Below are 12,244 nucleotides of genomic sequence, written 5' to 3' on the forward strand. Positions count from 1 at the left end.
TGACTGTCCAATACAAGCCAGAAGTTATGTTTTTCATATGTGGATTAGTACCTCATTCTATACTGTAGGTTGGCCTATGAAGAAACAGATTTTCGAGGGTTAGAGGATACTTGCTCAAGGTCACACATCGCTGTCTGTCTTACTAGTAGGCATGCCCTTAACCATTCTGTAATAGTTGGGCACTTCTGCAAGTGCGATACCACCGTCAGCATAGAAAAATAGCTTAGGCATTAGCAGAATGGAAATATGTAATCGGTGATGACTGATTAGAAGTAGCAAAACAAATACCCAACTGAAAATGAAACTTTAAAGTTCATGTTGTCCTTTGCCTCGAGTGTGAGGTCTGCCCAAATGTTCTTAGCCCCTGCCCCTGAACTTTGTCCTAATTCACAGCTGCTTTCCTCATAACCCCTAGAATCCATGCTTGTTTCTTACAGAATGGCATGTCCTCTTTGATGCTGCATACTTAAAAAAACAATAAAAGAAGAAAATACATAAAAGTATATTCTGGCAAGGTAGAAATTATGCAACTGAAAATAGGAAAGGGAAAATGTAAATCAAGCTCATTGATTGTTACAGAGACAGCGCATGATAGCAACAGTTGCGATTCTTAATGGAAACGCCTCAGGATAAAAGGGTGAATAAGAAGGAGATAAAGGATGTCTTGAAAACAACCACAGAGGTAACCATGAGTGAAAAGTATGATAGTCCTTAAATGTTAAAAGAAATGTAAAGCAAGCAAACAAAGGAGTGTACAGGAAGAAACAGAAGCAGAGAAGATATAAAACAATAGACAGATTTGTGAATAAGCAAATAAACTGTGAATACCAAGACACTTAATATGCTTAATTCACCTACTGTGAACTTAAAGTCACTTTTGGCTCTAAAAGCACAGTATAGAGATACTTAAAATAGCCATTTAGCAGTCTGAAAATCAATGACAGGGAAAATACACAGAAAGATAAGGAATAAGAAAGTAGGTATTGCTCTCCTATCAATCAGTTAATAATTCAAGCCGGAAGAACAAAGGACAGTTGTAAATGTTAAGAGCCACAATCCATAACTAATGGAGGGAACAGTGCCTCCTAAACCAAATCACCCAAACATCCACATTTAAAAGCAGGAGCATCTGATGATTCAGGTACACTATTAGAGAAATACTGTTACTAAATAAGGATTTAAGATGCCACTTTTAGTACAAGATAGTTGTAGTGGCTTAAAGTAAGGAAAACATACCAACAATGTGACTCAGAATTCAGAAATGCATCAGCCCACTTGTCTATACCTGCATCCACCCTTGCACTTTCATACCTTGCTGGTAGAGGATGACCCCTTGGACAGCAGTCACAGAAATACAGTGCCAACTAAGACATTACACACAACACTGGTCACATGCAACAAATAGAACTAGAAATTAAGATTGAAAAATATACTTTCACTTTTGGGAGAAAACAGCAACTTCTGTTAGTCATGCATAGATATAAGAGGAAGAAAAAATTACAGAAATTTTCTGAAAATACAGTGAAAACATGTAAATCAGAATGCACAGGATATACTTAAAGTACTGACCAGGGAAAGATAATAGGTATAGATACTTTAAAGAACTTAAGAGTGAAAAAGTGTTTGGCTGTGGGTCTCTGCAGCTGTTTCCATCAGTTACTGGATGAAGGCTCTCTGATGACAATTGGTGTAGTCCCCAATCTGATCACAGGAGATGGCCAGTTCAGGCTGCATATCCACTATTGCTAGGAGTCTTTGCTGGGGCCATCCTTGTAGATTAGTGGGAGTTTCCTTTGCGTCAGGTTTCTACCTAACTCAAAAATGCCTCCCTTTCCAGTCATCTCTTTCAGCAATCTCCCCCTCCATCTACCCCCTAACCCAATCCCTCAAGTTCCCATCCCCACCTGCCCCCAGCCCACTCAGCAGGTCTCTTCTATTTCCCCTTCCCGGGGAGATCCATGCATTCCCCTTTGGTCCCCCCTTGTTACATAGCCTTTCTGGGTTTGTGGATTGTAGCATGGCTATGCTTTACTTTACATCTAATATCCATATGTGAGGACATACCATTGTCTTTCTGGGTCTGGGTTACCTCACTCAGGATGATTTTTTTCTAGTTCTATCCATTTGCCCGTAAATTTCATGATGTCATTGTTTTTAACAGCTGAATAATACTCCATGTGTAAATGTGCCACATTTTCTTTATCCATTCTTTGGTTGAAGGGCATCTAGTTTGTTTTCAGGTCCTGGCTATTACGAATAAAGCTGCTATGAACATAGTTGAGCAAGTGTCCTTGTGGTATGATTGAGCATCCTTTGGGTATATGCCCAAGAGTGCTACAGCTGGGTCTTGAGGTAGATTGAGTCCCAATTTTCTGAGAAACTGCCATATTGATTTCCAAACATTAGGCCAAGTTCAGGGAATCCTGCTGAAGAGAGGGAGGAAGGTTTGTAGGGGTCAAGGACATCACAAGAAAACCCACAGAATGTAACTCATAGGAACTCACAGAGTCTGAACCAACAACCGGGGAGTGTGTATTGGACCTACCTAGGCCCTCTACATATATGTGACTGTTGTGTAACTTGGTCTACTTGTGGGACTCCTAACAATAGAAGCAGGGGCTGTCCCTGATGCTTTGGCTGACTCTTAGGAACCTACTGCCCATACTGGGTTGCCTTGCCCAGCCTTAATACATGGGGAGGTGCTTAGTCTTACTGTGATTTGATATGCCATGCTTTGTTGATACCTTTATGAACAGAAACAGAGGAGTGGGTTGTGGTGGGGTGGGGAGGTGGGTGGGCAGAGAGGAGGTATGGGGAAGGATGGGAGGAGAGGGAGAGGGGAAACTGCAGTCAGGATGTTAAATAAATAAATAAATAAATAAATAAATAAATAAATGGGATGTTAAATAAATAAATGAATGAATGAATGAATGAATGAATAAATAAAATTAAAAAATAAAAATTTAAAAGAAGTGTGAAACTGTGGAAGCAAATAAAATGAATTCAGTGTTCATCCTGAGATGGGGCTGTTTAATTCCAAAGACAGTACACCAGACTAGAAGCAGTAAAGACAAAGGCAAACATTAAAGAAAGAGAAAAAAATCTAAGCCTCATTAATGTAACAATATCCAGAGCACTTTTCCTAAAACCACTACCAACAACAACAAAATACTAGTTAAAAGGGGAAATAATTGTACAAGGAGTAGATAGGGAAAATAACAACTTAAATTTCAAGATATTTTTAAGACTTGAGACATTCTTGCATACTTCAAATACTTTTAAAGAGTTTTGATTAGATGAATACTGTGTAAGGAAAATAAAATATGTGCACAATTGCTTAGAGTTGCTAAAAAATCAGTAGGTGCAGAACACAGAAACTAATGTGATTGGTTACTGGTTAATGGCGTGGACCTGCCATGCAAAATCCTCACCAGAGATTTCAAAAAAAATAGAGATGGCTTGGCCAATCCAATTGGAAACATGTTGTTTAATTAAATACATCAATATTCACCAGCAAAATGTTAATGAAGTGCCCTTATTTATTAAATACTTTTATCAAGATATACCTAATCTTTTTGTAGGTAAACCTTCAATGTATAGATTTGTGGAACATAGGCCCATTTCTATTACTAGAGGGAGAATAATTAGGAACAGGGAATAGAAAGATCTGAGAGTCGCCATGACATCTGGGTCCTTTCTGTGTATACTTGTGCTTGCATTTCCTTCTTCCTGTTTGTTATTAGTAGAATTTTCTGTGCATTATTTCTGGTCTTCATGAGCCAGACTTGAACATCTAATTTTAAATATGGTATCAGTAATCCCCAGTGGCTAGCTTTAAAGAGGAACATAAAATAAGGCTTCCCCAGAGTGTTGCTTTTTGTTAGTCACTTGGAACTATATTGTGTATTTAACATAAAGCAATGAAAACTACATTTTAATAGTTTTTGAAAGAAATGTAAATTTTGCTCTTATACCTTATTTTTAATATATTTTTAAATTTTCAAACATATAGAAAAGTTGAAATACATGGCCAGTACTGCTTCTTAGTCTGACCACACTGATTTAATATGCACAAACCTACCCAGTCTTCTATCTTATTTGTAAACATCAGAAAACTTAAGCAGCTCATAAACGTGTATGTGATTTACTAATGGTATTTTTTATTTAGAAATTATTTTGAGTTAGCTTAGTTCAGATTTCCAAGTAATTTTTGCAAAGTAATATTTTGAGTGTTTAGCTTGAACTAAAGATAAAAACTAATATAAATATTAAAGTAGCAGTACATTTGTTTCCATTAGTGAAATGAAATGCAGTTCAGAAACTCCTTATATGTATTCTATGTTGAACAAATAAATACATGATGAATAATTAAAATTAAAACTAATTTTCTCAACTGTTGAAATTATGATAGAGGTTATAAGGAAGAGTATTGCTGTGTGCTGATGGATTAGAATTGGAGTGAGTATAAGTACTGGTGCTTTCATGCATAAATACAGGAATATAGATGTTTATTAGTGGACACACTTGCATGGGTTTCTGGCTCTTCCAGCCATTCAGAGGCCCTAGAAATAGTAATATTTTAACAGAGCTGATCACACCTACAAGTTAAGTTTTAGTCTCTGCCTGCCATTCTCTACTAAACTGAACCATAGCTCTTAGAGAAGTGATTGATTTCAGAAAAATAGAACATAGGCTAGAATACCTTGTTGATAGAAGGTATTTCTGCTGCTCTAACAAAGTTCCCGAAGCTGGGTAATTTGTATAATGGAAGTGTATCACTCACAATATTAGGAATAGAGTGTACAGTCAAGGTACCAGCAGGTTCCATATCGTTAGAGTTTCTTTATGGTTTAAGATGGTTCTTTGTCACTACACCCAAAGGTGGTAATGCTGTAACCCTACTTGGCAAAAAGTGCAAAGAATAACTATAGTAAAAATGACAGGTTTGGTAAGAGTCCACACCCACTCCTGGAAAGACTGTCAAGTGGTATGGCTTCTTTGGAAAATGTCTTCTAGTTCCTCAGTAAGTTAGAGTTATCATCTGATCTTCCAATTCTTCCCATTTCTAGGGATATACACAAAAGAATTCAATGTGTGTACACACCAAACCTTGTACATGCATGTTCATAGCATCAGCATTTGTGATAGGTACAAAGTGGAAACAGCTGAAATGCCCATCAGCTGCTCAAGAGATAAATAAAAGGTGGTCTATCCATACAACGGAGCCCTGTTCAGCAGTAAAAAGAAATTAATGAATAATATAACATAGCTGAATCTGTAAAGCAATGTGTTGCTTAAAAGGAGGAGATCATGGAGGACCGTGTGCACCATTTACAGGAAATGTGCAGGACAGATCATCTGTAAAGACACATGGCAGAGTACTGGCTGTCTAGTACTGAGAGAATGGGCTATGAGTGTAGGTAAGGATGGTATGATAAGATGTGTGGGTTGGCTGGGCAGTGGTGGCGCACACCTTTAATCCAGCACTGGGAGGCAGAGCCAGGCGGATCTCTGTGAGTTCGAGGCCAGCCTGGTCTACAGAATGAGATCCAGGACAGGCACTAAAACTGCACAGAGAAACCCTGTCTTGAAAAAAGCCCCCTGCCCCCCCCCAAAAAAATGTGTGGGTTGTTTTTACAGGGGTTAAAAAAAATGATCTGTGCTTGATTATCGAGATTGATGTACAAATATATAAGGCACTTTAAGCTCACTGAGAAAGCCATATGTAAATATTCTTAGCATAATCTGCCAATGTTTTTACCCTGCATGTCAATAAATGCTGTTGTTAGGAACTGCTTGTGAAATATTTTTTAAAGTAGCATTCATGTTTGGATAGACAAAATGTATGAAATCATGTATTTGGTCTGCACTCAATATTACTGATCAACACAGTAGCAGAAAATGTTAGAATCATCTAACATTTAAAATATTATAGCCGGAATTATTCTTCTTTATTTTGTGTTTTACTTGCATGCATGCCTGGTGCCCGGTGCCCATGGAGACTGGAAACAGATCCCCTGGAATTATACTTCAGATGATTGTGGAGTACAGATTTGCGTGCTGGGCTCTCTGCAAGAGCAGTGTGCATTCCTAACCACTGGGCCATCACTCCAGCCCCCAGGATTACTCTGAAAGTCATGTCTTAGCTGACTGAGGAAGGGCAGCTGGTTACAGGCACACAGAGACAGAGCTGAGACTGACTGAGTGGTTAGTGGGGGGGGGGTGCTCACTGCTCTGTCAGTTTTTATAGCAAGGTCTCTCTTTTTCTGTCACTTATTTCAAAATCTCATTTAAAGTGATCCATGAAGTACGGGGGTGGGGGAGGGATGAAGTTAGCTTAATTCTTAACTTTTAAGCAAAAAAGAAAGTGATGGCGCACGCCTTTAATCCCAGCACTCGGGAGGCAGAGGCAGGCGGATCTGTGAGTTCGAAGCCAGCCTGGGCTACCATGTGAGTTCCAGGAAAGGCGCAAAGCTACACAAGAGAAACCCTGTCTCGAAAAACCAAAAAAAAAAAAAAAAAAGAAAGAAAGAAAGAAAGAAAGCTTCATAAAGGTAGTTAATGTAGCGATTTTGTCTAGAATTGGGCCTGTGATGCATATCTTTAAAATTTAGATTCTTAACATAATAAAAGCTTTATAATGTCCATAGGAAAATATGATTTGATCAGAGATCTCCACATTTTAATTCAGGTAACATCTTTCTTCCACATTTTAATGAAAACAAAGGTTTTCACAAGGTATGTTTCAGTTATTCATCACATTTAACTGAATAAGATAAATAGCAGAAGCTTAAATGGCAAATACATCTACATTTTCTCTTTCTCCTCCAGCCACTGCGTTGTACTGCTAGAAAAGTGCTAATAGTTTCTCCAGGTGACAGTGGAGAGATGATTCACAGTTTTAATAACACCAGTCAGCATGGCACTCAGCTTTTGTCTTTAGCCTTGTTTGTTATTTCAGCACTGAAAATTAAATTCAAGTGTCATAGAGAAATGATTACAACGAAATCCGTTGTCGGAGTGAGTGAGTAGTCTTTAGTATTATGTGACCATACAGTAGTGTAACCTTCGTACACTGGTCGTCTGTATGGTGTTTCCAAAGTGAAAGAGGAGCAGCGCGCTCTGTTGCCTTCCATTGCTCCCTTAGACTTTTACGTAAGTATTCCCTTCATTTGACTGGACCACTTCATTTCTGTGGCACCATCTGGGTTAAAATACCTGTGTTACTTAGGGTAAGCATTGACTACTGGTCATGTAGGAAAAAGGGTCCTTTGAGGCTTTTCAGAGAGAACCTAACCAGGCAAACTGATGTTTTCAGCAAGATGGATCATCAATGTGTTACTATAAGTCAGAAATTGGAAAGTGGAATTATAGCGATCAGAGGATTGAGCCCTCTGTTTTTCAAACTGGTGATATGGCCTTATAAATATCTTTTATTATCATGTGAATTACTTTATGAGCAAAGTAAAATCTTAGATCTAGTACTTAGATGATTGAATTCAGAAATACATATACCACTAAAGACTTTGAAAACTGGAAAAACCCATCAGAAACTGATTTTCTATGCATTGTTTTCTGGCAGGTAACAAATCACAAGACAGTGGCATAGCAGAGATGGAAGAACTCCCTGTCCCACATAACATCAAAATAAGTAACATCACATGTGACTCCTTCAAGATCTCATGGGAGATGGACTCGAAGTCAAAGGACCGCATTACACACTACTTCATTGACCTCAACAAGAAAGAGAACAAGAACTCTAATAAATTTAAACACAAGGTAAAAACAATGAACACTTACAGTTATTACAACATTTTAAAAGAAAATAATTTCAATGACTTACATATTTGACATTGAGAAGAACCAAAATTATGTGATTTAAAACATTATCCCCAGCCAGGCGTTGGTGGCGCACACCTTTAATCCCAGCACTGGGGAGGCAGAGGCGGGCGGATCTCTGTGAGTTCGAGGCCAGCCTGGGCTACCAAGTGAGATCCAGGAAAGGCGCAAAGCTACACAAGAGAAACCCTGTCTCGGAAAACCAAAAAAAAAAAAAAAAACATTATCCCCATAATAAAATTTTGAAAATAATGGAATGTCATGCAAGAGGGTAAATCATGACTATATGCAAAGATAAAAATTAATAGTAAACTTTAACTCAATAAAGGAAATTGATTCTGTGCTGTAGGGATAGTTCAAGATATAACCCACTTATAAGTCAGTTATATTAAAATCTATGCAAATAAAGTCAAAACTGGCTTGGAGGGGGCAGTGGAGCTTGGAGGGGACAGGAAGGCTTCCCTCTACTCAGAATTCAGTTACTTTATGTAGACAAGAATAACTAAATTTTTTACCAAGCTGTAAAATTCCTTCTGTTGAAGCAGAAGAGTGTGCCATAGGCTTGGTATAGTTTTCCATTGAAGCACACATCCTTCCCTGAGTCAAACTAATTAGCTTCTAAAATTGTGGGCATTTGTTTAAATACTTTAGGCTTAAAAAAATGCCCTAAAGAGTCAATTTTGGGGTGGGAGGGTGATCAATTTATTTTGCTTAATAATGAAACTTACTAACCTTCACATGCTGTAATAGGTAACATTTACCTGCTGTCTCTGCTCTCACTCACCTTTTGTGATACAGCTCTTCCTCCAGATGTGACTGTTAGGGATAACAATTACCTGGCTCAAGTGTTTCTCTTATGCTTCATTGCTTTTACTGATGATGAAAACAGACATTAACCTGGTCTTTGAAAAAGATGGGAAAATTCAATGCATCGTTTTATTTTTCTGGAAATGTCTTTTACAATTTCACAAACTAAATATAAGTGAGGGCTTTACATACTGTAGAAAGAACATACTAATCAACAGTCATTATTATCAAATTCCATTTCTGATTATGGGTGTTCCCTTTGCTGGCATTTGCCTTCTTGAAGAGTCTTTGATATGCTTAAACATTAAATGATGAATACTTCAAGGCTTGACCTCTACTTCATCCATGAATACCGTAACTTTGGAAATGTAATGAGTGTTCAACCAGAAGTTTAACTTATCGATTGCTACTTGAAAAGACCTAAACATTTTCAGACACATGGCACCATACTTTTCTGAAGGTTACCTAATCTGTATGTCAAACAAATTCGTCTGTTTTAATATTTACTTTAAAAGCATTCTCCCCTTTACATATAAAATATTTAGTAATGAACCTCTCTAGTAAAATTATCAAGTCATAAAAATAAAGCAAATATATTTTTAACTTAGACTTTAAATCAATTAATTTTGGTTCTTTTATGTCTTTTTAAAAATCTGTTTTGAAGAAGATAGCATGTCAGGGGAAAACAATATGTTATAAATAATGACAACTAGAATACAAGTCCTTTTCAGCTTTGGACTGTAGGATGTTAAGCCTGTCTCTTGTTCATCCTGGGCCTTAATTTCCATGTATGGAAAATAAACAGTTTAAACATGATAATTGTTGGGTGTTCTTAAACAGAAGCCCTGCTCTTAGGCAGGAGTTTAGGTTCCTGTCTATTGTTTGTAGTTGATGAAAGTTATCTTGAATAGCCTTCCTGACTCCCTACCTCTCCCTTCCCTACTTTGTCCTTCCCTTTATTCTTTACTGCCTCATCTTCCTTTTTTCCTTCCTAGGATGTTCCAACAAAATTGGTGGCAAAAGCTGTTCCCTTGCCAATGACTGTTCGTGGACACTGGTTTTTGAGCCCAAGGACTGAGTATACAGTAGCAGTGCAGACGGCCTCAAAACAAGTTGATGGTGATTATGTTGTATCTGAATGGAGTGAAATTATCGAGTTCTGTACAGCAGGTAAGGGAGCGGTGGTTTATATTGATTAATGTTCTTAGGAAGCTCATCATCAACTTTCTGTACCTACAAGGCGAGTAAGCATTTCATTGGAGGTGTGGTTCTCTGATTGTAAATAGCTCGCTTTGCATGCATGTGGACCTGACTTGAATCCCAGAACCCATTTTAAAAAGCCAGGAATTACAGGCACATGCTTGTAATCCCAGCTCTGGAATGGCAAAGACAGGCAGATCTCTGGGACTCTGTAGACAAGCAGCCTAGCTTCTTGGAAAGCATTAGGTCAGTGAAAGACCCTATCTCAAAAAATAAGGTGGATGGCACTTGACACTCAACATGACCCCTGGCCTCCATACTGTGCACATACGTGCACTTAGATACAGGGGAAAAAAAGTTAGAGAGAGGCTGTTTAACATCAAAGAGCCGGTGGAAAAAATTCTAGAAAACAATTCGCTCATCTGTTTCCAGGTTGCTTAGCAACTCCCCCATCTGTGGCAATCTTCAGATAAGACCCAATCCCCTCTTACCATTCTGCATTCTTTTAGATGCAGCTCATGATTATCTACTACTCATCCTGGTACCTGTGAAACTCTAAGGGCATGTTAAGTGGCTGAAATTCACTTATGCTTTGGTTTTATCTTCATGCCTCTTTGTTTATTCTATGATGAAACTGCTAAGAATGTTAACACTCTTGACTGCTAAAGATTTCAGTATTTGAGAACAAGGTAAAAAGTTTCTTGCAAGTGCCATATTTTTTTATATTTCTCTATATCTCATGAATTGTAAGATCCACCATTTTAATATATCATAAAGAAAAATGCCAATTGAAAGATGGCAATGTTTTCTTATTGCATTTATTGTTACTATCAGATGTTAAAATGTAAATAAATATTTTTGATAGATTAAGTATAATTTTGGTAGTTTAGTAATCAGCAATGAAACAGCTAAAGATGCCTCTATTGTATTAACAGCAAGCAAAGGGCTCTTCTCTGGAGATAATTTTCCTGTGTTTGCTGTACCATGTTGGAATTACTATCCCTCTCTGCAGTCTACTTCACATTTAGTCCTTTTCAGGAATCCTTTTTCACTTATTTTTGTAGCACCAGGGAGGTTTAATTTAAGTCAGACAATTGGACATGTTTTCTTTTGATGGTGTGCTGTTGGTTGAGTATCCACAACCTAAAAATCTAAATTAGAATGCTCTGAAATCTGAACCTTTTAAAATATGTATATATGAGTGCTTGCAGAAATGCCTGTGCTTTGGGGTGGGGGGCAGAAGGGGCATCAGGTGCCCTGTAACTGGTTGTGAGCACCGTGTGGTGCTCATATGTGGGTACTGGGGATTGAACCAGGTTCTCTGAAATAGCAGCAAGTGATCTTAACTGCCCCACCATCTCTCCAGCCCCTGAAATCGGAAACTTTTGAGCACTGATAGAGGTACCCAGAATATTTTAAACATTAGAGCAGTTTTGATTTTTGAAATTAAAAAAAAAACCCTTTAAAGTATATGCAAATATTCTAACTTCCCCAAACTTGGTATCTGAAGCACTTCTGGTCTCAAGTATTACTGGTAGGTAAGTGGAACCCCACCTGGAATACATGCATTTTTTCTGTGCAACTACACCAAACAATGTCCTGGTACTTTTCCACTCAAGGGAGCTATAAAATTCACCTGCTCCAACTTTATACCAAAGAAAGGTCTGAAATACTATGACTTCATTAGCTTAAAGAAGACCTTTGGTGGTTCCAATACACGTGTACATGCACACACACACACACACACACACACACACACACACACACACACACACACGCTCTGATGCACAAGCTGTCATGTGAATGTTTTTTTTTTCACTTCTGGTTATAAAAGGAAGTAAAAGCATGTTTTCATAGAGTAAATCTCTATTGCTTTCTCATTTTTTCCACATCTCCTGACATTAGTGGGGAGTTACAAGGTAAATGACAATTGCCAGCTTTTAACTGTTCTACAGTATTTCTCTATAAATTACTTTACTCTTCTTTATTTTCATAGTTAAGAGATAAAGAGAACTTGCTGTTCAGGTTTATCAAGTGATCCAGGACCATTTCATCTAAGTTTTATCTATGCCCTTGAATCTGAATTTTGAGAAAGATGTTTTTAAAAAATTATCTTTAATACTGTAGACCTAGGCACTGTGCAAGGTATTGGAAATAGAATAGATTAGACTCCCACAGGCTAGTCAGTTTCTAGTCTATAACAACCCAATACCATAAAAAATGTTCTAATTGTCTATATTTCTCTTCCTTTAGCCTTCTCTTTCTTTAGATTCAAAGAAAATCATATAGTTTTTTATTTTTTTAGCCTCACCATCTCATTGTGCATGTACTTTATACATCACATGCCTTCAAATAAATCAATGTTATTGGCACCAGTTTAGGTTGGGCTGTTATCTTT

At 37.7% G+C, this 12,244-nt stretch overlaps 1 protein-coding gene across 2 annotated transcripts in view; it reads left to right on the top strand.

The window, feature by feature from the left end:
* Positions 1-12,244, top strand: part of Phyhipl (phytanoyl-CoA 2-hydroxylase interacting protein like) — a 41,084-nt gene that overhangs the window by 20,663 nt on the left and 8,177 nt on the right. For both annotated transcript variants that reach the window (XM_028877259.2, XM_037199655.1), the window contains exons 2-3: positions 7,583-7,779; positions 9,642-9,816. In XM_028877259.2, coding sequence (XP_028733092.1) covers positions 7,583-7,779; positions 9,642-9,816 — 372 coding nt within the window. The remainder of the gene's footprint in view (positions 1-7,582; positions 7,780-9,641; positions 9,817-12,244) is intronic.

Source organism: Peromyscus leucopus, chromosome 16_21, assembly GCF_004664715.2.
Source record: "Peromyscus leucopus breed LL Stock chromosome 16_21, UCI_PerLeu_2.1, whole genome shotgun sequence".
Lineage (NCBI taxonomy): Eukaryota > Metazoa > Chordata > Mammalia > Rodentia > Cricetidae > Peromyscus > Peromyscus leucopus.